The 27,113-nt window shown below is 49.6% G+C and overlaps 1 protein-coding gene across 3 annotated transcripts in view; it reads left to right on the plus strand.

The window, feature by feature from the left end:
* The window catches only part of PLXNA1 (plexin A1), a 223,188-nt gene that overhangs the window by 123,840 nt on the left and 72,235 nt on the right, over window positions 1-27,113 (plus strand). For all 3 annotated transcript variants that reach the window (XM_083155655.1, XM_083155654.1, XM_083155656.1), the window contains exons 5-9: window positions 7,379-7,479; window positions 9,053-9,176; window positions 9,320-9,473; window positions 10,850-10,949; window positions 23,624-23,738. In XM_083155655.1, coding sequence (XP_083011781.1) covers window positions 7,379-7,479; window positions 9,053-9,176; window positions 9,320-9,473; window positions 10,850-10,949; window positions 23,624-23,738 — 594 coding nt within the window. The remainder of the gene's footprint in view (window positions 1-7,378; window positions 7,480-9,052; window positions 9,177-9,319; window positions 9,474-10,849; window positions 10,950-23,623; window positions 23,739-27,113) is intronic.

Below are 27,113 nucleotides of genomic sequence, written 5' to 3' on the forward strand. Positions count from 1 at the left end.
GGAGCTTGTCCTGCGTCTGTGTGCTGGTCTCTGTATCTGCTGGAGCAAGTCCTGCGTCTGTGTGTGCTGGTCTCTGTATATCTGCTGGAGCATGTCCTGCGTCTGTGTGTGCTGGTCTCTATCTGCTGGAGCCTGTCCTGCGTCTGTGTGTGCTGGTCTCTGTATCTGCTGGAGCCTGTCCTGCGTCTGTGTGTGCTGGTCTCTATCTGCTGGAGCCTGTCCTGCGTCTGTGTGTGCTGGTCTCTATCTGCTGGAGCATGTCCTGCGTCTGTGTGTGCTGGTTATATCTTTTGGATGTTGCCCATAGCAATCAATCAGATTATATTATTTTCTAGAAGGTGCTAAATAAATAAGTAGGATCTTATTAGTTGCTATGGGTAACATCCCATCATTAATAGAATCCCCATCTTAGTAAATACACCTTTCTGGCCGCTCGCCCTCTCGCCCTCTCGCCCTCTCTCCCCCTCGCCCTCTCTACCGACCTTGTACATGCTTTATCTCTTGCACTTTGGCGTGCGCTGTTTCTTACGCGGTTTTGTCGCACGTGCGCTTTCTCAGTTTCTGCTGCGCTCTGTCCTTTGCGAGGCCTTTATATAGCTGTTTGTGCACTTTCTCCAGCGCTCTCCTTACCTCTCCCTCTGCCCCAGGGCTGACCCAGCCGTACAGCGGACAGATGTGCGGTGTGTCGGGGGATTTCCTCTGCTAATATACGGCACTCACTGAGGGATGGGGGGGGGGGGGGGGGGTCGCTGCACATGATGCTGTGTAACTCGGGGAATTCTAGGTCTGAGAACAGAAGAAAGTTCCGGGACTTCCCCAGACTTGTGACCCCTCGCTGTCATTGGTTTCTGTTCTGCTGCAGCAGTAACCTGCTGCGTCTGTGGGAGTCATTTGCTAACCTTCTGCAAAAATTGGGCAGTAACCATAGCAACCGCACGCGTGCTGTTGTATATAGGAGCTTCCTGTGCAAAGGTTTGGAGAATGTCGCCAGCCCATCTGCTCGTCTTCTATTGTGCTTAACCCCGTATCTCTCATGGTGCTGGGGATGAACTTACACCCCCCCCCCCCCCTCCCTTTCCGATTAGGTATCCAGGTGTCTGACAGACGTGTCTAGGTCAACATTGACAAAAGATTGGCACAAGCAAAAGGTTGACATGCTCATGATGGACACGTGAAAAGATCAACATGAGTTTTTCACGATTTAAAAAAAAGCTTTTTCATTAGTTACCAACCACGTTAACTCCAATGGGGAACGGCAAACACCGCGGTAAGAGCGGGGCACCTGGACCCGAAGCATGGCGAGGGAAGCGGTACGCTAATTGGGGGTCCACGGGGATTAGGTGCTCAGGTTTTGACATTCACACAAACAAATTAAATGAAAGAGCCATGTTGACGCTTGCTTGTGTCGACCTTGTGTCAGTGTCATTTTGCTGTTGGCCTAAAGACTGATGACATAGTATGTGAGCTATACCGGCCTACCCGTATATAGTATTATCAGTGGCCGACGTCCGGTGCCTGCTGCACGCTGCTGTGTATATGGATTCTTCAGGACTGGTTACACATGACCTAGAATGTGACGGTGGATAAGAACCATTTGGCCCATGTAGTCCGCCCTAAACACTTGTACACGCACGCTTACATACTAGGGTTTATTTTTTGTCAGGAGCTAATTATCCCACCAGTATATTTTTGGATTGTGGGATCAAACACACAAAGGCACAGAGAGAATATACAAACTCTACACTGTTAGAGCCATGGTGGGTATTGAACTTATGACCTCACTGTTCGTACTGCCCTCTGAGCACGTTTGAGTCGTGGAACCTGGCGATGGTCAGGAATAAAGGGAGAGATGGGTCCTTGTACGGCCGGTCAGCCTGGGAACGGTGGAACCGTGTTTCTCCATCTGGCTCTCAGAAGAGGTCAAGCCTTGGCCACATTTGAGGAGAAACCGTCTAAGTCAACATAACTGAAGCGCTTGCTCTTGGAACGTGGAGAAAGAACCACTTGACCTTTAGTGGTCTACCTTGCCCATTTGGACAGAAGCGTCTGTTACAAGGTTTGATCAGTAAATATGGCCTCAGAAGTTGTGGTTGGGGTATACGCCTGCGACGACGCTGCCTCTCTGCTGAAACGAGCCTAGTCTCCATGCAAATGTAATCAGCGTGTGTTCCTGATCACCGCTGAGTGGGGAGCTGGATCTGTGATCGGCGCAGTGTTTTCCCTAAGTGTCTCCTTGTTCTCCCAGCCTCTGAATGAGACTTATTTGCAGCTTCATAATCCAGGTTGTGAGAAGACTTCTGCTCTTATTTTTCTTTAACCCACAAGGAACTTTGTCAACTAAAAAGCGATGCAGAGTTTCCCCCATGATTTTACCTACTTCGATGGGTCCTTTGGATGTTGCTGTGGCACCACAAGCCCCAGCATGTCCCTCAAGCTGGGGCCAGGACCACCAGGCTCTGTCTTTGCAACCCTAGAGCCCCAGGTTCTATGTAAGACGGGTTAGGCTACGCTGGACGGAGGGGGGTAATGCATTTTTGTTTTGCGCCGTCTGTTTTAAATTTGCGGCACAAAACTGTGGTAATTGCTGCCTGAACAGGAAAACATCACAAATTGCAAAACTAAACCTTCAAAATGAAAATGCAACCCTCAAAAAAAAAAAAAAAACCCCACGAAGTATATGGAAATGATCTGGTGTTAGAAACAATGGCATATTCATAAGTTGTGCCTAATGGTTTCCCTGTGTGGTGCCGTCCGTTCCTGTGCAATGTTTGCAGAGAGGATTTAGGTTTTTTTTTATCACCGCCTGGAAGTGATTTTTTTCTTCTTCCTTAAATCAATCACATAAAAGGAATTCTGCCTGCACGACCATGGGGTATGTGTAACCCGCTCCTCCTTGATTAATTGGTGCCATTCTCCGTGCGCTAGATATGCAAACGCAGGAGGCGGGCCACGTTCTGCTCTGAAGACACCAGCCAGGTTTACATGACCTCATTGGGCCATGTCCTCATTGCGTTTAGTGGAACCCAGTTAATAAATATATACGTATGCTTCAGAAATTGAATTAGCCTTTATTCATTGCCTGTAAGTAATAACCCTTTAACCTCTGCGTATATGTAATCTAACAGTGCAAAATGATTGATTCCGTCTCGCCGAGCCCATCTACGTGGGGAGATTTCGCCCGGCGGCTCTCCCACGCCGGATGCATTGGATAAATAGCCCTCTTCCCAGGTCCACTCCGCGATCCCCCTGCTCTCGGCCCTCTCCCATTTGCTATGCCTGCTGCAGCTATTATCAGGCTGTTCGGCACATGTTGCTCTGTGGTGGAGAATTAAGGGTTTAATGAGCCCCTCTCTGGTACATTAGATAGGAATATTTAGGGCTGGGAAAGCTTTTTCTGCAGCCGAGAGAGAAGCGCAAGGGTGAAGATCTGCTTACACGGGTGGTCATTGATTACAGGGGCACATGGCGTGTACAGTGCCGTCGGTGGCACTCAGCCATTTAGCGCAATCTCCTTCGTAGCCTAACAGCATTCATTGTCCTGGATTTGGCTCCACAGCATTGTCCCTGATCGGTGACTCAAGAGATTGGGCTGGAGGCGAACAGCCTGACGCATGACTTATAGGCCAAAATATATCGTTTTATAAGCAGTTGTCTAGGCCGTGCTGCTCATACTGTATATACAGAAGTTACAGCCTTCTATCAGGCAACAGGCAGAAAATAGGGGCATTAACAGGCAGAAGTGGACGTTCTTTGGCCCAAGAGCTTACATTCTTATTTGCTGTTTTTTTTTGCATGGGACGCACGTTATCACCTCAGATGTTGGTACATATCTAGTTGAATAGATACCAAACTATGGTATCCCTAGTGTGGGACATTGTTGGTTTAGAATTGGGAATACATTTCAACAGGGAAATGTGCGGCAAAATGAAGGACACAAATATATTTTGTCTTCTTAATGGGGGAGATTTATCAAAGCTTAGAGAGCTAAAGTAGCAACCAATCGGCTCCCAGTTTGCACAACCTATAATATGACAAGTTGGTTGGTACTTTATAACCAAGCTATGATAAATCTCCCCCAATATCTCTAATGGGATACTGCCTCCGGTGGCCAGATGGTAGAATGACTCCCCACCACCCCCCTTTCCCTAAGAACTTCTGCAAACATATAATGATCTATTATTTATGATTCACCCTCAGTTTATGTAGCTCTGTGCCTTGCAGGTATCATGGATAAAAAAAGTTGGTGACATCACTGGGTTACTCAGTACTAATGGCTGTGCTATGCTGACCTGTGTTGACACGGCCTGGGGTTGGTGACATCACTGGGTTACTCAGTAGTAATGGCTGTGCTATGCTGACCTGTTGTGATGCGGCCTGGGGTTGGTGACATCACTGGGTTACTCAGTACTAGTGGCTGTGCTATGCTGACCTGTGGTGATGCGGCCTTGGGTTGGTGACATCACTGGGTTACTCAGTACTAGTGGCTGTGCTATGCTGACCTGTGGTGATGCGGCCTGGGGTTGGTGACATCACTGGGTTACTCAGTACTAATGTCTGTTCTATGCTGACCTGTGGTGACACGGCCTTGGGTTGGTGACATCACTGGGTTACTCAGTACTAGTGGCTGTGCTATGCTGACCTGTGTTGACATGGCATGGGGTTGGTGACATCACTGGGTTACTCAATACTAATGGCTGTGCTATGCTGCCCTGTGGTGATGCGGCCTGGGGTTGGTGACATCACTGGGTTACTCAGTACTAATGGCTGTGCTATGCTGCCCTGTGGTGATGCAGCTTGGGGTTGGTGACATCACTGGGTTACTCAGTACTAGTGGCTGTGCTATGCTGACCTGTGGTGATGCGGCCTGGGGTTGGTGACATCACTGGGTTACTCAGTACTAATGTCTGTTCTATGCTGACCTGTGGTGACACGGCCTTGGGTTGGTGACATCACTGGGTTACTCAGTACTAGTGGCTGTGCTATGCTGACCTGTGTTGACATGGCATGGGGTTGGTGACATCACTGGGTTACTCAATACTAATGGCTGTGCTATGCTGCCCTGTGGTGATGCGGCCTGGGGTTTGTGACATCACTGGGTTACTCAGTACTAATGGCTGTGCTATGCTGCCCTGTGGTGATGCGGCTTGGGGTTGGTGACATCACTGGGTTACTCAGTACTAATGGCTGTGCTATGCTGACCTGTGGTGACGCGGCCTGGAGTTGGTGACATCACTGGGTTACTCAGTACTAATGTCTGTTCTATGCTGACCTGTGGTGACACGGCCTTGGGTTGGTGACATCACTGGGTTACTCAGTACTAGTGGCTGTGCTATGCTGACCTGTGTTGACATGGCATGGGGTTGGTGACATCACTGGGTTACTCAATACTAATGGCTGTGCTATGCTGCCCTGTGGTGATGCGGCCTGGGGTTGGTGACATCACTGGGTTACTCAGTACTAATGGCTGTGCTATGCTGCCCTGTGGTGATGCGGCTTGGGGTTGGTGACATCACTGGGTTACTCAGTACTAATGGCTGTGCTATGCTGACCTGTGGTGACGCGGCCTGGGGTTGGTGACATCACTGGGTTACTCAGTACTAATGGGTTACTCATCTCTGTGTGTGGTGCTATGTCTAGAGCAGCGATCTCTGTGAGGATGATGTACGGGACATTTCTCTCTGTGTGGTGCGATGTGTAGAGCAGCGATCTCTGTGTGGATGATGTACAGGACATTTCGCTGTGTGGTGCGAAGTGTAGCTGGGCGAGCTCTGCGAGGATGACGTACAGGACATTTCTCTCTGATGCGATGTGTAGGACATTTCTCTCTGTGTGGTGCGATGTGTAGGACATTTCTCTCTGATGCGATGTGTAGGACATTTCTCTGTGTGGTGCGATGTGTAGGACATTTCTCTGTGTGGTGTGATGTGTAGGACATTTCTCTCTGATGCGATGTGTCGGACATTTCTCTCTGATGCGATGTGTAGGGCGTTTCTCTCTGTGTGGTGCGATGTGTAGAACGTTTCTCTCTGTGTGGTGCGATGTGTAGAACGTTTCTCTCTGTGTGGTGTGATGTGTAGGACCTTTCTCTGTGTGGTGCGATGTGTAGGACATTTCTCTCTGTGTGGTGCGATGTGTATAACGTTTCTCTCTGTGTGGTGCGATGTGTATAACGTTTCTCTCTGTGTGGTGCTATGTGTAGGACGTTTCTCTCTGTGTGGTGCGATGTGTAAGACGTTTCTCCCTGTGTGGTGCGATGTGTAGGACGTTTCTCTCTGTGTGGCGCGATGTGTAGAACGTTTCTCCCTGTGTGGTGCGATGTGTAGGACGTTTCTCCCTGTGTGGTGCGATGTGTAGGACGTTTCTCCCTGTGTGGTGCGATGTGTAGGACGTTTCTCCCTGTGTGGTGCGATGTGTAGGACGTTTCTCCCTGTGTGGTGCGATGTGTAGGACGTTTCTCTCTCTGTTCGGTGCGATGTGTAGGACATTTCTCCCCGTGTGGTGCGATGTGTAGAACATTTCTCCCTGTGTGGTGCGATGTGTAGGACGTTTCTTCCTGTGTGGTGCGATGGGTACTTATGTAGTATCTGGGCTGCCGATTTTTTGATTGTATGCCTTAAGTTAAGGCATACAATCAGATGCGATGCGATGCGATATCGCATCGCATCCGATATCGGATGCGATATCGGATGCGATGACCCGATTTTTCCATAGGAATCAATGTTAAAATGATTCCTATGGAAAAATGGGTCCTTTTCATACCCCTACTATCCAAGTGGGCATGGAGTTGGATATAAACCTGTGGCGAGCGTAGCGAGCCACCGAGCCCGAAGCGTGGCGAGCGAAGCGAGCCCCGCGAGGGGACGGTATTCGTCCCCTCGCGGGGCTCGCTTCGCTCGCCACGCTTCGGGCTCGGTGGCTCGCTACGCTCGCCACAGGTTTATATCCAACTCCATGCCCACTTGGATAGTAGGGGTATGAAAAGGACCCATTTTTCCCATTGAATTCCATGTTAAAATGGACTCAGTCCATTTTAACATTGATTCCTATGGAAAAATCGGGTCATCGCATCGCATCGCATCGCATCGAATCGCATGGTCGCATGCGATGCGATGCGATCTCCCGATCCGACCCGATTTAGAAATCGGCAGCCCAGTTACTACATAAGTACCGTGCGATGTGTAGGACGTTTCTCCCTGTGTGGTGCGATGTGTAGGACCTTTCTCTCTGTGTGGTGTGATGTGTAGGACCTTTCTCCCTGTGTGGTGCGATGTGTAGGACGTTTCTCTCTGTGTGGTGCGATGTGTAGAACATTTCTCCCTGTGTGGTGCGATGTGTAGGACATTTCTCTCTGTGTCTGGCTGACATCTCTGTCTCTCAGGTCACCCGTGTGCCAGTGGAGAGCTGCGAGCAGTACCAGAGCTGTGACACCTGTCTGGGCTCCCGGGACCCCCACTGCGGATGGTGTGTTCTCCACAACACGTAAGTATGCCTTCTCCTGCTGGAGACCCCATGGGGCCTTCTGCCTGCTGCCTGTGACAGCCCCTTTCAGTCTTATGCTTTTTATAGCTCAGGTCTATTCCCCCCTGAGCGTCCATAGCTGGTTTCCGCGCCCCCTCCCCCCCCCTGTAGACTTTCAGAGCGAGGCACAGTAATCAGGCCAGGTGTAGGGAAGACGGGGTTACAGCTTTCATCTTCCAACAGACTGAGCGCACTTACAGTAAGGTCGCACGATACGCCTGGGCACCATTGTCACTTCTAATTACTACGTCTTCAGTGGTCAATTTGTTCTACTTTTTGGGTTATTTTTATTTAAACCTCAACGTTCCTGACATTACGAGCAGGCTGGCAGTGCCTGCTGGGAGTAGTAGTCCAGCGCCGGTGGGTCCTTTGCGCTCACCACTGCGGTTTCCCTTTGGAGGGGCCGGCTTTGTATTCCGGTGTCAGTGTGTGGACTTGTAGACATGCCTCACCCTCTCTCCTGCGGGATCTGATTGTCCTAAATCAGCAGCGTCTCTGCTGTCACTGGCCGCGGATGATGAGACAATTGACACCGTGTCAATACACTCGCAGGTTAGGAGTCGGGTGACGAGTTTTGTTCTTCAGTGACCCTGCCAGGCGCGCATGGCTTGCGGAGCGTTTCCTGGAATAAAGAGCTTTAAATCCTAAACATGGCATCCTGGGCACCCTCCGCCACCTGGCAGGAAGTTCTGCGTCGCAGCCGTCCAGGCTTCCAGCCATTTCTGTCACAAGTTATTGTTCCTATTATGGTCATTGTATTATTAATTACTGTTGTATTGTTAGAACCGCTCATTGCTATTTATATGGTTAGCCGTCCTATCAGCGTATTGTTGGGCAGCGCACGTTACCTTGTGTGATCTCTCCAGAGACCGGTTCTGTTACCGTCTTAAAGGGAGAAGGGGCGATGGGTAAACTACAGTATGCGTGCTGGCAGTTTAGCAAAAAGAGGGGCACACCTGAAATCTGTGTACAGCGTCTTCTGCAGCGACTCGGGCACAATGAGGTTTCCTATTCCATGTTACGCCGCGCGAAGTGGCTCGTTACAGCGACACATCCGACACGTTCAGCCGCTGAGCGTTTAACTCCTGTGAGTGACGGCCGGACAGGTTTGGCAGCTGCGGAGATGATAATCCTCTAAGGTATGAAGCTCGCCCGTCGTGCCAGCCAGCAGCACTTCATGTGTCCAGTCTGGCAGGGAACGGACGTCCCAGCCGCAGTGTGAGAGGATCTCGTCGGATTGGGCAGGAGGGCTGTCAGTCTGAGACGCTTGGTGTCTCCTGCGCTGTCAGGGCTCCTACCGAGTCACCCCGCGCGCTGTCACCTGTCCGCAGCAGCAATTAGGCCAAAGCTCTCCATCATTATACACACGAGCCTGTACTTTTATTTTACTTATTAATCCTTACTTGTTTAGCACACACATATTACACAGCACTCTACAGTTGCTGCCCCAATGAGCTTACGCTTTGTTTTCGGAGTGCCTGAGGACTGTATCTGTATGAGGTAGGAACATAACTCATCTATATATATATTGCAGGTGTTCTCGGAAAGACAAATGTGAGCGAGCGGACGAGCTTCACCGTTTCACCACCGATCAGCGGCAGTGCGTCCAACTGACCGTGCACCCCAAAAACATCTCCGTCACCATGTCCGAGGTCCTGGTGAGTGAAATAATGACCTAAAGCTGTTTTCTGTACAGATGGAGCGGGTTTTATTGCCGCCTTTGCCCCACTTTTTGATGGGCTGGTGTTTTATCTCTCTCCTTCTGTTGCTTTATATTGAGGCTTGTTTGTATGCTTTGCAGATGGTTTTACAAGCCTGGAACGTCCCTGACCTCTCTGCCGGGGTGAACTGCTCGTTTGAGGATTTCACAGAGATGGAAGGACACATCGAGGAAGGGAAGATCTACTGCAGTTCTCCCTCTGCCAGGGACGTGATCCCCATCACACGAGGCCAGGGTGAGCGCGCTGCCGTTATCGCGCACACTGAGCAACACCGCAGTCACATGACCTCTAGCAGAAAAACCTGGAAAACGTGCACTGTTGGGGGTCCTTGATGACCGAGGTTGAGAACCACTGGGCTATGGGACCTAGTGATGTGACAGGGGAGGAGAGGGGGGCGTAGAGAGGAGAGTAAGGTAGGAACAAGGGGACCCAAACGGACCCTCGCCACCTGGTTACTAAAGGCAACCAGTGGTGGCGTGGATAGTGAAGGAGCAAGCCCCCGGCCTTGCTCCTCCCCCTGGGCGTGGGAGGTCCTTTAGCCCACTACAATTTAGCAACTACCTATGAGATGTGTGTCATAGGAACTAGTGACATCACATACTGGTTCAGTGGTTCCGCCACATCCTGGGCAATAGTCCCAACATAAGCCCCTCCTTCTGTGACCGGAGTGGAGTAAAAGGGGGTGCACTTATTAGTATAGAAGGGATAGGTGATCCTTAGATCGACCTACAAATGAATACCTTTACCTTGTGCGCTATTTACTGAGCACCTAGGTAGAAACGATGGCGCATTCTCATATACTTCTGCACATTGCAAGTGCCAACAGCCGCCCAGTGTATGTGTGAACGTAGCCATTGCAGTACATAGCCCGACCCTCGTATAAGGGTCAGATTCCATACATGACGCAGCCCGAGTAACCGCAGGCGTCAGCGCCTCTCGGGCCAGAGATGGGAGGGGCCGATCTGCTCGCTGCCCTAATGCCAAATTCATAAATAGCAGCTTCAGTTGCACAACAAAAGACCCCAGTCCAGCAGAAAACGCCTACTCAGCCTTATACTCTCTCCTTTAGTTCTGTTTTAAAGAGACATTTTTTGTTTGGAGAACAGAAGCCTGTTCTGTTTCTCCGTACATATCGCCCCTCCGATTGTGAATCCTTCCAGTGTAACCATTATGCTATAGTACGCGGTGCGGATAAATACACGGCAGAGAGTGCAATGGGGCGCGGGATGCCACCATGGCAGAGGGGGCATGAAAACATTGACGCTTGAGACATTTATTGGCAGTGTAAAAACGCCGTAGAAGACTTAATACGTGAACGTCTCCATTGCACATGGAACCACTGACTTTATATTGTTAGTAGACGTGTGAATGCATACGGTCATTTTGCTAGGACCCAATGACATCATCAAAGCCTTGGTGATGTCACCACTACCTAGTGTTAGATTATAACAGTGCTGGAAGCATGGTGAGCGCAGCGGTACACTAAACTACGAAATACGAACTTTTGACCCTGTTGACTGCCTTTTAGCTGTAGACCTAATATACCCTGGCCGAGAACGGAAGTTGTCTGTAATGTACAATGCATGTGATTGGTGACGTTTGTCTTCCAGGGGACAAGAGAGTCGTTAAACTTTACCTGAAGTCCAAAGAGACCTGGAAGAAGTTTGCCAGCGTGGACTTTGTGTTCTACAACTGCAGCGTCCACCAGTCGTAAGTGTTTAGCCCCGTGGTTATGTTGTGATGTCATGCTCGTTATTGATTTACTTCCTGCTGCCCATCTGCCTCAGTCCGATGCAGTAATCTTACTGGCTGCAATTTATTTCATTGTGTTTGGTACTTGTGTATTATCAGGGCGCCCAAGATTTCCATCGTACAACATAGTTTTGGTCGCATCGCATGCAATCCGTTTGCATGCGATCACATGCGATGCGATTGGACCTGATTTTTAATTCTACAGGCACCCTGATGGGTGATTTCTATGTTAAATGCACCCCCATTGTTAATGCCACCCCCACTATCAACGGCCACCCGAAGCGTGGCGAGCGCATCGAGCCTGTGAGGGGCGGTGGTACGCGTCCTCCAGCCTTTTCATACCTCCACTATCCACAGGGGTTTTAGACAGTATGGTGAGCGGCCGCGGATTACTTCACATGTAATCCGCTTCCCCTCGGTGGCTCGCTGCGCTCACCACACTAAAATCAACTCTGCACCGAAATCAGGTGCCATCGCATACCTTTAATTAGTGGTATGCGATGCGATGGGCGCCGTGATAATACACATGTACCTTGTGTTTTTATTTTCCTGATCAGGCCACCTTCACAAACGATGTAAAGTATTTTCCAAAAGCTCGATGAAGAAACCACCATATAAGGGGGCATTCATTCCCTGCTGAATTTCCAGATTAGGTGAAAAATCGGCAATAATTCGCCAATTAGTATTCAATCGCCAGCATTTTTGTCAGTTTTTGAGTCCATTTTCGCCGATGTCATGTCAATTTTTTGGGGTGGCAAATCAGAATGGGCAAAAAAGGGGTGTAAATGGGTGTGTATTCGCCAAAAGACGTGAATTTGCGGTAATTTTTCTGATCCACTTGGTTTTCAGCACTGGGATTAAATAGGGAAAGACAACTTTACCCCCCCCCCCCCCAACAACAACAAAAAAAAACAGAAGACTGATGAAAAAATTGCCCAAGATTGAATGCCCCCCCATAGTGCGTACACACTTAACAATATTTACATACGACTAATGATAACGATATATCGTTTGCTTTACCAGTGCAGACAAAATGGAGGTTGTGAATGTCCAGGGAGGTGCTGTGATGACGTCCATGTTATACACTTGAATGATCTACATCTAACCAAGGATACCGATGAAATTAAGCTGCATTTACATATACGACGGAGGACATCACTAACGACCCACAGGAGCGCATATAGTATAGAGCAGGCATGGCCAAACTCTAGCCCTCCAGCTGTTGTGAAACTACAAGTCCCATCATGCCTTGCCACAGCTTTACTATTAGGGAATGCATAAACTATAGCAAGGCATGCTGGGGTGTGTAGTTTCACAACAGCTGGAGGGCCACAGTTTGGAAACGCCTGGTATAGTGCCTACAGATTAGACAATATGCATGAAAATATCATTAATGGTGGTCATTATCGTGCATATCATTGAAGATATTGTCTGATGTGTGCGCACGGTTTGGATGGATTAATACAAGAAAATAGTGACCCCCTAGCAGCAAAAATGAATAGAAAACATTATTTGCTATCTTCACACCACAATACTTAGATCTACTTTTAAACCGTTTGGAAAGCTGATGTGACACCCGGCCTCCGCAATAGCTGCACCGTAAGGATAACATTGGCTGAGCCGTGTTCTCAGAACAGGTTTCTAATGGACGCTGGCATGGAATGGCAGAGAACCGAAGCCTCTTATGTTTTTGCTTCGGGGAACATTCCAACCATTGATGTCGTTCTAACGAGGACACACCGGCCTTTTCCATAGGATGTGCTTTTCCACGCACCCTGTGGCCGGCAGGCACAGCGAGCTCAGTGCCCATTTATGGTGTAATGGAACGTGCCTGGATGGTGTTTAGAGTAGAGGGCACTGTGGGAGCTCCGGTAGAGCCTCCTGAGTACAGCTGCTACAGTATAAACATCTACGTTCTTTGTGTCCTTCTCCTTTCACTGGCTCCTTTATATGAGATTTGCTAATGGAGTCTCCTCTCGCTCCGGCTGCCTTTGGATGAGCCTTGTGAAGGGAATGCTAGCTGCAGGCGTATCTGTCTTGCCGGAGTCAGCAGGCTGTTTTGTAGCGGAACGTTTGATAGAACCTATACTGCTTATGTAAAACAGACGCGACATTCTAGCTTCCTTTTAACCAAGGCTGCTACTGTATCCATCTCTGGCAGTGTAGGGCCCCTGGGATGCTGCGAAGGGCCCTTCTGCCTTGTTAACTCCTTATATGCAGTGCCGCCTATCGCCCGTGCTCCAGGCTTTGATTAAAGTTTCTTATTGGCCTTTTCTGTCCTAACATAGCACGGCCTGGGGAACGCCGCAATCTCGTTATTCGTGCGAACGCAGCACATCGAACCTCACTGTCCATCGTGGAGGAGTGTTGGTTTATGCACTGACCGATGGTAAATTATAGTCGTCATTAGGATTAGTTATGGTTATCGGATGCTCGGAGTCGCTCACCCGCGAAATGTTATATACCGGGTACAAATAGCTTGTGTTCAGAAGAGAATGTCATAAAATTCACAGATATACCGGAAACATTCAAGGAGTCTGCTATTGTCCAGGATAAAGTTCTATTGAGCACTTACAGCGACACCAAGTATCGGTGATAATAATATACATATATATATATATATATATATATATATATATATATATATATATATATATAAAATAACACCGATAAGTGACGTTCCATTGATTTAAACCTTTCACCACCTGTGCAGTTTCTTTCCTGCCCAGGGTGTCGATGTCTGCTCTGGTGCCTTCTAGCACATTGTGTCCTGTAACCCAGCGCTGGGATACAGACCAGTGTGTGGTAGCACCAAAGCAGAGCGCATAACTGTACAGGTTGTGACAGGTGCAGGGTGCTAGAATGAACATTACGTAAAGGTCGTTCCTGCCTCTCTGCTTGGGAGTCACGGAAATTTGACCTTTCCCCAGGAGGATGCACTCCAGGACTACAGTAAACTCCTTGGCTCCTGCAGTTTTTACCCTCAGCCTAAAGAGTTCAGCCGATCAGCCCTCACTCACACACCTTCCAAACTCACCAGAGAGTGACGGCTCGGCGCAGCCTTTAAATTAATATCAGTCGCTGAAATCAAACTGCATAAATTTGCATAAAGAGCACGCCAATTAACATGTTTGTAGGTAAAACTAAAGGCTTTTCACTCCGAAACGAGGGAAGAGATGTTTGCGAGGATGTGGAAATGAATTTCTTTTTTGCAAGCAGCTTAATTAAATATTTCGTCAATGTGGCTGTGTCGACGTGTGTATATTTTTTTTAAACTATGTCTTTTGCGTGCTGCAAATTTATATTTAATAGCTTTTGAATGTCGGCTGTTGCATGTCTCGCTGGAGGGGGAACTGCAGGCTGCAGCACGGGGCTCCGCAGAGACCGTCCTACCTTGACATATTAAAGTGTAACCCGGAGAGGGAATTGGAACGAGAAAAAAAAAAATTCTCGAATTTAAAATGCAGATCTGTGTACGGGTGTAATGCATATTCCATTTCTAAATCATCTCTGGCTGTTTACGAAGTTTCAGGCCATACTTTTCCTGGATGCGCTAGAGGATTCACCGCGTTTCCTTCCTAGCCTGGCATGAATTGTTTCAGTGAAATCATTTTTGGCCAGTTTGATGGGATACGTTTGCGGTCTTATCCGCATCTCTTATAGTTTGTCTGCGGACTGAGCTGCGACAAATAAAATAATGTGCTTCCTTTCTCCAGATCATTGCAGTTGCGGCTGGGGAGCTGGTTTTTCGATTTGGTGTTGGCTGGCCACGCTGTGATTTCTGTGCCCATTAATGGGCTGGATGAGCTGGGTAAAGTGGGTGATAGACAAACCACCACAATCTATCGATGGAGACTTTTACGTGAACCACTCCGAATAGTCTGTAATTTGCACTCTTTGCTTGCAGTCAGCAGCGCTGGGTAGATTCACCTTCCTATCCGTTTCCGGGGAAGAGGTTCTGCAACATCTTCCCTGATTCCAGCCAATAGGATTGATTGTTCCAAAGGTGCACGATGTTCGTGTCTGAGTATTCTAATGACTTTGGGAGAGTCATTTTCCCCCATAGTGCCCTGACGTGGCAGAAACACCAGCTCGTAGTGAATATAGAGGGACGTTTGTTTGGTAGAAGATGCTGGCGAGATTGTCAGAGTTGCGGGGGAGAGTTATGTGATGACCGATCATTAGCATACATACAATCTCCCTGGGGTTTAACTGTTTCAGCCAAGATCTTATCTGTTGGGTACGAGAATTGACCCTCAGAGACAAAAAGCCCAATGTATGAGTGGGTTATAGCATGAGATCAGAGAGGGTGTGACGTCATTGGCTGGGATCTACTGGCACGCCAAAGACTAGATTGTCGTCGTTTGTTTTCCTCTTACAAACCGGCCTGGAATCGAGATCAATACCTCGTTTTATTTCACCATTTCCGCGCACGCAGATCTCCAGGGCCTTCCCTCCCTCTAGTAGCATTGTGCGATCACTGGTGGTGACCGTTGTACCTATTACATCGCGAGGCCTTTTTAGATCTTTTGGATGTATTCTCATTGTGCTGTATGGGATTTGTATCCGCACAAACAGATCTTGTAGGAAGAAAAATGACAATTATCCCGAACGTGAGCTGAAGATTCATTCCGCCTTTTACTCCATCATGTTGACATTTAACAGACCAATAGGAGCCCTCCGATTTCTCCGCACTCTTGGAAGCGTTTGGGCCTTGTGCATGGGTGAGATACTCCATTACCTCGTAGACAAATGAATATGAACTTCAGTGGTCGAGCTAATTGCTTATTATTGTTGGCAGTCACGCATGCTAATTGGCACCAAGAATCGGCTTTATTAAAGAGCAGTATTTACAGATTGCACTTAACAGCTCGTTATGCAGCGACCTGGAGGTGCTGAGAGCTCTTGTGCCGGCGATCTCGCGTCCTCCTTTTCTCTGGATCCATAATGTAATTGAGAGCAGTGGAAGCGGCTTTAATGGCCGAATTCTTCTCGTGCTGCAGGTGTCTCTGCGTGGGAAGTGGAGCAATGCAGGTTATGGGAGACGCACGCCGTGGAGGGGACGTTTCAGGGTCTTCGGCTGATCGGATCACTAGGAAGTTTCAACATCACTAAGGCGTGAAGTGCAATAGCTACAGTTGGAGAATATTGGCTTGACCCACAAGTCTTCCTGCCTCTGGTAGCCTGATCTCCATATCACCTCCTGTGCCGCTACCTGCCACTTGTAGCCTGATCTCCACGACACCTCCTGTGCCGCTACCTGCCCCAATAGCCTGATCTCCCAGACACCTCCTGTGCCGCTACCTGCCCTGATAGCCTAGTCTCCCTGCCGCCACCTGTGCTGCTTCCTGCCCCCGATACCCTGGTCTCCCTGCCACCTCCTGTGATGCTACCTGCCCCGATAGCCTAGTCTCCCTGCCGCCAACTGTGCTGCTACCTGCCCCCAATAGCCTGGTCTCCCTGCCATCTCCAGTGCCCCGCTACCTGCCTCGATAGCCTGGTCTCCCTGCCACCTCCTGTGACGCTACCTGCCCCGATAGCCTGGTCTCCCTGCCACCTCCTGTGACGCTACCTGCCCCCGATAGCCTGGTCTCCCTGCCACCTCCTGTGATGCTACCTGCCCGATAGCCTAGTCTCCCTGCCACCTCCTGTGCCGCTACCTGCCCCTGATAGCCTGGTCTCCCCGACACCTCCTGTGCCGCTACCTGCCCCCGATAGCCTGGTCTCCCTGCCACCTCCTGTGCCGCTACCTGCCCCCGATAGCCTGGTCTCCCCGACACCTCCTGTGCCGCTACCTGCCCCCGATAGCCTGGTCTACCTGACACCTCCTGTGCCCCGCTACCTGCCCCCAATAGCCTGGTCTCCCTGCCACCTCCTGTGCCGCTACCTGCCCCCGATAGCCTGGTCTCCCCGACACCTCCTGTGCCGCTACCTGCTCCCGATAGCCTGGTCTCCCCGACACCTCCTGTGCCGCTACCTGCCCCCCGATAGCCTGGTCTCCCCGACACCTCCTGTGCCGCTACCTGCCCCCCGATAGCCTAGTCTCCCTGCCCCCGATAGCCTGATCTCCCCGACACCTCCTGTGCCGCTACCTGCTCCCGATAGCCTGGTCTCCCCGACACCTCCTGTGCCGCTACCTGCCCCCGATAGCCTGATCTCCCCAACACCTCCTGTGCCGCTACCTGCCCCCGATAGCCTGATCTCCCCAACACCACCTGTGCCGCTACCTGCCACTGGTAGCCTGATCTCCCCGTCACCTCCTGTGCCGCTACCTGCCCCTGATAGCCTGGTCTCCCTGCCACCTCCTGTGCCGCTACCTGCCCCCGATAGCCTGGTCTCCCCGACACCTCCTGTGCCGCTACCTGTCCCCGATAGCCTGGTCTCCCTGCCACCTCCTGTGCCGCTACCTGCTCCCGATAGCCTGGTCTCCCTGCCACCTCCTGTGCCGCTACCTGCCCCTAATAGCCTGGTCTCCCCAACACCTCCTGTGCCGCTACCTGCCCCCAATAGCCTGGTCTCCCCAACACATCCTGTGCCGCTACCTGCCCCCAATAGCCTGGTCTCCCCCGTACCTTCCCCTGCTATACAGAATGTTCTGTAAAGGCTCACCTGGTGCCTAAAGCACTGCACTAGTACAGTGGTTCCCAAACAGTCCAGGCTTTAAGTATAACCATGGTTTAGCACACATTTTGAAATCATTTTGACTGAGTTACTATTTAAGTAACTTGTGGCCAGTCATGGACATAATTAACTATTTTAATTTTAATATTATTATTTTAAAACCAATAAGATTATTAGTGCCAAGTATGTGTATGGGTACGTCCTGATTCTGCCTTGGCGAAGTGTTGCGTTTATCTGTTACTGGCTGCTATGTAAATATCACTGACTTTACACTTTGCGTTTTATCTTTTTCATATTTTTTTTTCCAAGGGTATTTATTTAAAGGTTAGCGAGCACCCCCCCCCCATCCCCCATGTCAGCTTCACTGAGCTTCCACAGGCTCCGAGCCGCACAGAGAATATTCCCGGCTACAAATGCATCTTTTTATTAACTCTCCATTTACTTTGCCTAATAGCTACAACGTATTAGTTAAACGAACGCATTTACCAAATGTCAAGGCCGTTCATTTAAAGAGTCTCCAGTGTAAATAAAATTATATCCGCTTCTATTAAAATGACTAATGGCATGTACATAGTCAAATACTGGAACAGACATGAAGCGCGGGGTTTAGCGAACTTACAGGGGGGGGGGAAGAAAGAAAACCACCCAGCGAAGCCTAACAAGAGGTAAATTGCTGCTACATGGCACTGGCTTTGTCTGGGGCGCGGCTGAGCAGCGCGGGAGGCGGCGTAGGCTGAAATTCCTATTGCATAACGTCTGCCACCTGAAGCGTAGCACAAGATAAGCTGCCCAGGTTTGCTAGAAAGGTGAATGACTGGCATTTTAATTGGATTTTCCCACTTCATTGGCCAGTATCTCTGCAAGCGGATCAGTCCTTCTCACATCGCCATTAAGCGGAACAGCCCTTAATGCGTCTCCGTGGGGAGATAAACTTTAGAACTTGGGGGGAAGTTGCATTTAGTTAGAAGAAATTCGTTTTTTGTTTTTTTTTCGCTTATATTTCTGTGGTCGTTGCCGAATCAGCAGCACAAAAGTCATGGTTTAATACAGGTTTTTGAAACGCATTATTCAAAGCAATTTTTAAGCATATTTACAAAATGCTTTCCCAGGCACAATAAGACTCTCCTCCAGTCTCCAAAACTTCAAGCGTTCCCTGAAAACGCACCTCTTCAAGCAGCTTATCAAATTGCAGAACCAGCCACTTAACCTTCATATACCGTTCCAATCTAATCACATCCCCACTGTACAGGCCACACATACCCTCTCCTATCCAATCACATCCCCACTGTACAGGCCACACACATCCTCTCCTATCCAATCACATCCCCACTGTACAGACCGCACATATCCTCTCCTATCCAATCACATCCCCACTGTACAGACCACACATATCCTCTCCTATCCAATCACATCCCCACTGTACTGACCACACATATCCTCTCCTATCCAATCACATCCCCACTGTACAGACCACACATATCCTCTCCTATCCAATCACATCCCCACTGTACAGGCCACACATATCCTCTCCTATCCAATCACATCCCCACTGTACAGACCACACATATCCTCTGTCCTATCCAATCACATCCCCACTGTACAGACCACACACATCCTCTGTCCTATCCAATCACATCCCCACTGTACTGACCACACGTATCCTCTCCTATCCAATCACATCCCCACTGTACAGACCACACACATCCTCTCCTATCCAATCACATCCCCACTGTACAGTCCACACATATCCTCTCCTATCCAATCACATCCCCACTGTACAGACCGCACATATCCTCTGTCCTGTCCAATCACATCCCCACTGTACAGACCACACATATCCTCTCCTATCCAATCACATCCCCACTGTACAGGCCACACACATCCTCTCCTATCCAATCACATCCCCACTGTACAGACCACACATATCCTCATCTATCCAATCACATCCCCACTGTACAGACCACACATATCCTCTCCTATCCAATCACATCCCCACTGTACAGACCACACATATCCTCAGTCCTATCCAATCACATCCCCACTGTACAGGCCACACATATCCTCTGTCCTATCCAATCACATCCCCTCTGTACAGGCCACACATATCCTCTGTCCTATCCAATCACATCCCCACTGTACAGGCCACACATATCCTCTCCTATCCAATCACATCCCCACTGTACACACCACACATATCCTCTGTCCTATCCAATCACATCCCCACTGTACAGCCCACACATATCCTCTCCTATCCAATCACATCCCCACTGTACAGGCCACACATATCCTCTGTCCTATCCAATCACATCCCCACTGTACAGTCCACACATATCCTCTCCTATCCAATCACATCCCCACTGTACAGGCCACACACATCCTCTCCTATCCAATCACATCCCCACTGTACAGACCACACATATCCTCTCCTATCCAATCACATCCCCACTGTACAGACCACACATATCCTCCCCTATCCAATCACATCCCCACTGTACAGACCACACATATCCTCTGTCCTATCCAATCACATCCCCACTGTACAGACCACACTTATCCCCTGTCCTATCCAATCACATCCCAACTGTACAGTCCACACATATCCTCTCCTATCCAATCACATCCCCACTGTACAGACCACACATATCCTCTCCTATACAATCACATCCCCACTGTACAGACCACACATATCCTCTGTCCTATCCAATCACATCCCCACTGTACAGGCCACACATATCCTCTGTCCTATCCAATCACATCCCCGCTGTACAGACCACACATATCCTCTGTCCTATCCAATCACATCCCCGCTGTACAGACCACACATATCCTCTGTCCTATCCAATCACATCCCCACTGTACAGACCACACATATCCTCTGTCCTATCCAATCACATCCCCACTGTACAGTACACACATATCCTCTGTCCTATCCAATCACATCCCCACTGTACAGACCACACATATCCTCTCCTATCCAATCACATCCCCACTGTACAGACCACACATATCCTCTCCTATCCAATCACATCCCCACTGTACAGACCACACATATCCTCTCTCCTATCCAATCACATCCCCACTGTACAGTCCACACATATCCTCTGTCCTATCCAATCACATCCACACTGTACAGACCACACATATCCTCTCCTATCCAATCACATCCCCACTGTACAGACCACACATATCCTCTGTCCTATCCAATCACATCCCCACTGTACAGGCCACACATATCCTCTCCTATCCAATCACATCCCCACTGTACAGACCACACACATCCTCTCCTATCCAATCACATCCCCACTGTACAGGCCACACACATCCTCTCCTATCCAATCACATCCCCCCTGTACAGGCCACACATATCCTCTACTATCCAATCACATCCGCACTGTACAGGCCACACATATCCTCTCCTATCCAATCACATCCCCACTGTACAGGCCACACATATCCTCTGTCCTATCCAATCACATCCCCACTGTACAGGCCACACATATCCTCTGTCCTATCCAATCACATCCCCACTGTACAGGTCACACATATCCTCTCCTATCCAATCACATCCCCACTGTACAGACCACACACATCCTCTCCTATCCAATCACATCCCCACTGTACAGGCCACACACATCCTCTCCTATCCAATCACATCCCCACTGTACAGTCCACACATATCCTCAGTCCTATCCAATCACATTCCCACTGTACAGACCACACATATCCTCTGTCCTATCCAATCACATCCCCACTGTACAGACCACACATATCCTCTGTCCTATCCAATCACATCCCCACTGTACAGACCACACATATCCCCTTCCTATCCAATCACATCCCAACTGTACAGTCCACACATATCCTCTCCTATCCAATCATATCCCCACTGTACAGTCCACACATATCCTCTGTCCTATCCAATCACATCCCCAATGTACAGACCACACATATCCTCTGTCCTATCCAATCACATCCCCACTGTACAGACCACACATATCCTCTCCTATCCAATCACAACCCCACTGTACAATCCACACATATCCACTCCTATCCAATCACATCCCCACTGTACAGACCACACATATCCTCAGTCCTATCCAATCACATCCCCACTGTACAGACCACACATATCCTCAGTCCTATCCAATCACATCCCCACTGTACAGACCACACATATCCTCAGTCCTATCCAATCACATCCCCACTGTACAGACCACACATATCCCCTGTCCTATCCAATCACATCCCCACTGTACAGACCACACATATCCCCTGTCCTATCCAATCACATCCCCACTGTACAGTCCACACATATCCTCTGTCCAATCACATCCCCACTGTACAGACCACACATACCCTCTCCTATCCAATCACATCCCCACTGTACAGGCCACACACATCCTCTCCTATCCAATCACATCCCCCCTGTACAGACCACACATATCCTCTCCTATCCAATCACATCCCCACTGTACAGACCACACATATCCTCTGTCCTATCCAATCACATCCCCACTGTACAGGCCACACATATCCTCTCCTATCCAATCACATCCCCACTGTACAGACCACACACATCCTCTCCTATCCAATCACATCCCCACTGTACAGGCCACACACATCCTCTCCTATCCAATCACATCCCCCCTGTACAGGCCACACATATCCTCTGTCCTATCCAATCACATCCCCACTGTACAGGCCACACATATCCTCTGTCCTATCCAATCACATCCCCACTGTACAGGTCACACATATCCTCTCCTATCCAATCACATCCCCACTGTACAGACCACACACATCCTCTCCTATCCAATCACATCCCCACTGTACAGGCCATACACATCCTCTCCTATCCAATCACATCCCCACTGTACAGTCCACACATATCCTCAGTCCTATCCAATCACATTCCCACTGTACAGACCACACATATCCTCTGTCCTATCCAATCACATCCCCACTGTACAGACCACACATATCCTCTGTCCTATCCAATCACATCCCCACTGTACAGACCACACATATCCCCTTCCTATCCAATCACATCCCAACTGTACAGTCCACACATATCCTCTCCTATCCAATCATATCCCCACTGTACAGTCCACACATATCCTCTGTCCTATCCAATCACATCCCCAATGTACAGACCACACATATCCTCTGTCCTATCCAATCACATCCCCACTGTACAGACCACACATATCCTCTCCTATCCAATCACAACCCCACTGTACAATCCACACATATCCACGCCTATCCAATCACATCCCCACTGTACAGACCACACATATCCTCAGTCCTATCCAATCACATCCCCACTGTACAGACCACACATATCCTCAGTCCTATCCAATCACATCCCCACTGTACAGACCACACATATCGTCAGTCCTATCCAATCACATCCCCACTGTACAGACCACACATATCCCCTGTCCTATCCAATCACATCCCCACTGTACAGACCACACATATCCCCTGTCCTATCCAATCACATCCCCACTGTACAGTCCACACATATCCTCTGTCCAATCACATCCCCACTGTACAGACCACACATACCCTCTCCTATCCAATCACATCCCCACTGTACAGGCCACACACATCCTCTCCTATCCAATCACATCCCCACTGTACAGTCCACACAAATCCACTCTTTTCTTCACATTTTCCATTCTCCTGACCCATGGCCAAACTGCCGGGTCACCATATCATACAGCACAACAGGAACCTTTGCATTTTGGTAGACTTTATGCAATAAATAATATCTACCCTTTTCTGTCAATGCCCTTTTCCCTATAGATTGTAAGCTTGCGAGCAGGGCCCTCATACCTTTGACCAGATTGTTTTATCAATGTCTCCTATTGTAATGTGCAAAGGAATCTGCTGCTATATAAGAAGCTGTTAATAAATAATGTATGAGCTCACTAATGAATCTAATTGGTGAATGTGTGATTAATATTCTATACCCATAACATGGATTATGTTTCTTCTCTCCTCTACAGCTGCCTCTCCTGCGTCAATGGATCCTACCCGTGCCACTGGTGCAAATACCGGCATGTCTGCACCCACAACGCCGCGGACTGCTCCTTCCAGGAGGGCCGAGTGAACATGTCCGAGGTAAGAGCGCTGATGTCCGAGTGTTCCGCTGTCCCCCAGGTGCGATGCTTCTATTGGGGAGATGGGTTACGGTTTCTGCAGCCAGATTCCTGAGTACTGATCCGCTGAGAAGATTTACTGTATTATCCTGTATCGGGAATATTGTGTTATACAGTTATTCGAGTTCTGAGGGAAATACAGAGTTACTGTGATCCATTATATCTGTGAAGTGTGTGTCTAGGGCCTAATTCCCAATGCTTATGTAGTCCCTTGTCTGTGCCACTAATGGGCCTCTCCTGTGTCCTGCTGCTGAGCGCTGCCTGTGTATATATCCCTTGTCTGGCCACTAATGGGCCTCTCCTGTGTCCTGCTGCTGAGCGCTGCCTGTGTATATATCCCTTGTCTGGCCACTAATGGGCCTCTCCGGTGTCCTGCTGCTGAGCGCTGCCTGTGTATATATCCCTTGTCTGGCCACTAATGGTCCTCTCCGGTGTCCTGCTGAGCACTGCCTGTATATATATCCCGTGTCTGTGCCACTAATGGGCCTCTCCTGTGTCCTGCTGCTGAGCGCTGCCTGTATATATATATCCCATGTCTGTGCCACTAATGGGCCTCACCTGTGTCCTGCTGCTGAGCGCTGCCTGCATATATATCCCTTGTCTGGCCACTAATGGGCCTCTCCTGTGTCCTGCTGCTGAGCGCTGCCTGTATATATATATCCCGTGTCTGTGCCACTAATGGGCCTCTCCTGTGTCCTGCTGCTGAGCGCTGCTTGTATATATATCCCGTGTCTGTGCCACTAATGGGCCACTCCTGTGTCCTGCTGCTGAGCGCTGCCTGTATATATATCCCGTGTCTGGCCACTAATGGGCCTCTCCTGTGTCCTGCTGCTGAGCGCTGCCTGTATATATATCCCGTATCTGTGCCACTAACGGGCCTCTCCTGTGTCCTGCTGCTGAGCGCTGCCTGTATATATATCCCGTGTCTGTGCCACTAATGGGCCTCTCCTGTGTCCTGCTGCTGAGCGCTGCCTGTATATATATCCCGTGTCTGTGCCACTAATGGGCCACTCCTGTGTCCTGCTGCTGAGTGCTGCCTGTATATATATCCCATGTCTGTGCCACTAATGGGCCTCACCTGTGTCCGGCTGCTGAGCGCTGCCTGTATATATATCCCGTGTCTGTGCCACTAATTGGCCTCTCCTGTGTCCTGCTGCTGAGCGCTGCCTGTATATATATCCCGTGTCTGTGCCACTAATGGGCCTCTCCTGTGTCCTGTTGCTGAGCGCTGCCTGTTTATATATCCTGTGTCTGTGCCACTAATGGGCCTCTCCTGTGTCCGGCTGCTGAGCGCTGAATGTATATATATCCCGTGTCTGTGCCACTAATGGGCCTCTCCTGTGTCCTGCTGCTGAGCGCTGCCTGTATATATATCCCAGGTCTGTGCCACTAATGAGCCTCTCCTGTGTCCTGCTGCTGTGTCCTGCTGCTGAGCGCTGCCTGTATATATATCCCAGGTCTGTGCCACTAATGAGCCTCTCCTGTGTCCGGCTGCTGAGCGCTGAATGTATATATATCCCGTGTCTGTGCCACTAATGGGCCTCTCCTGTGTCCTGCTGCTGAGCGCTGCCTGTATATATATCCCAGGTCTGTGCCACTAATGAGCCTCTCCTGTGTCCTGCTGCTGAGCGCTGCCTGTATATATATCCCGTGTCTGTGCCACTAATGGGCCTCTCCTGTGTTGCGGCTGCTGAGCGCTGCCTGTTTATATATCCCGTGTCTGTGCCACTAATGGGCCACTCCTGTGTCCTGCTGCTGAGTGCTGCCTGTATATATATCCTGTGTCTGTGCCACTGATGGGCCTCTCCTGTGTTGCGGCTGCTGAGCGCTGCCTGTTTATATATCCCGTGTCTGCACTAGACGCTGTATGTATGTATGTATGTATGTATATGTATATATATATATATATATATATATATATATATAATCATAATCTCCTGTGCCTCTCCTGTGTCCTGCTGCTGAGCGCTGCCTGTATATATATCCCGTGTCTGTGCCACTAATGGGCCTCTCCTGTGTCCGGCTGCTGAGCGCTGCCTGTTTATATATCCCGTGTCTGTGCCACTAATGGGCCTCTCCTGTGTCCTGCTGCTGAGCGCTGCCTGTGTATATATCCCGTGTCTGTGCAACTAATGGGCCTCTCCTGTGTCCGGCTGCTGAGCGCTGCCTGTATATATATCCCGTGTCTGTGCCACTGATGGGCCTCTCCTGTGTCCTGCTGCTGAGCGCTGCCTGTATATATATCCCGTGTATATATATATATATATATAATCTCCTGTGTCTGAACCACTAATGGGCCTCTAGCATGTTTAGCACGGGACGGGACGTGTTTGGAGCTGATAGTTCCGTGTACGAGACAATGCCATGAATAGATCTGCAGCCACTGGGTTACTTTCTTCCCTATATAACCCCCTGCCCCCTCTCTCTGAGCGCTCCCTCCCTGCTGCACAATATATAGGTCAGCTCTGTCCTGGGGTTGTTGGTTGAGTATATGGTGACTGACAGCTATGGGGAGGGGGGAAGTTTGGAAGGGACACAGCTGTCCTTGCCGCCTGAGCATCCTTAACCTTCTCGCTCCTAAGAAGACATGTGGTGCAAGCAGTGGGGAGAGAGGGGTCAACCTCTTCCTTACTGGCACCCTCATGTGTTGGGGGCGTATTGGCAGAAAGCTGCATGTTGCCACCGCCCAACGGTCTCTGCGGAGCGCAGTAGTAGACGAGCGTTGTCAATGCGAAGGCCTGGGGCTCGCTAGGCCACCATGTAACTTACAGAATGGGGTGCACTGCATAACTGGCCAGCTGTACCCCTCAGCGGTGGCACTAGCTAACACGCAGCCTTGTCATGTGTCTGAGGCAGGAGGCACCGCCTGGTGACAGTTAGGCATTAACCCTTAAAGAGCTGGAGATTCTTGTTTTGACAGGGTTAAGGCGGTCTCCCTGCATCCATCCTCCCCGCACCCAGAGCCACCGTTATCTAGGCATTACATGGAATGGACCTTCTGAACTGCCGGGAAAAGAGACTGCAATTCAGCAGTGATTAATGATGTGTCTATAGCCAATCCGGGGAAATATTTCCTGGCCGTATTCTCTGCCATTATTCCGCTCGTCTCGCTGACAGCCTCTTCCAGCCTCCGCAGATGCCCAAATGTGCCGGTAATGAAGGATTCAGCAGTCTATAGATGAGGAAAGGCCTGAGAAGAAAGGCAACAGGAGGAGGTATCTGTGACGTCCGTGTGTACCTCGTACCTCCTTGACTTTAGACCCTCTTACAGGCGAGGAACATGGGGTAGCGACAGTACCGTGACCCAGGTGTAGGCTCTCACAGAACAAGCCTCTGC

This window comes from Crinia signifera, chromosome 8, assembly GCF_055691185.1.
Source record: "Crinia signifera chromosome 8, ASM5569118v1, whole genome shotgun sequence".
Lineage (NCBI taxonomy): Eukaryota > Metazoa > Chordata > Amphibia > Anura > Myobatrachidae > Crinia > Crinia signifera.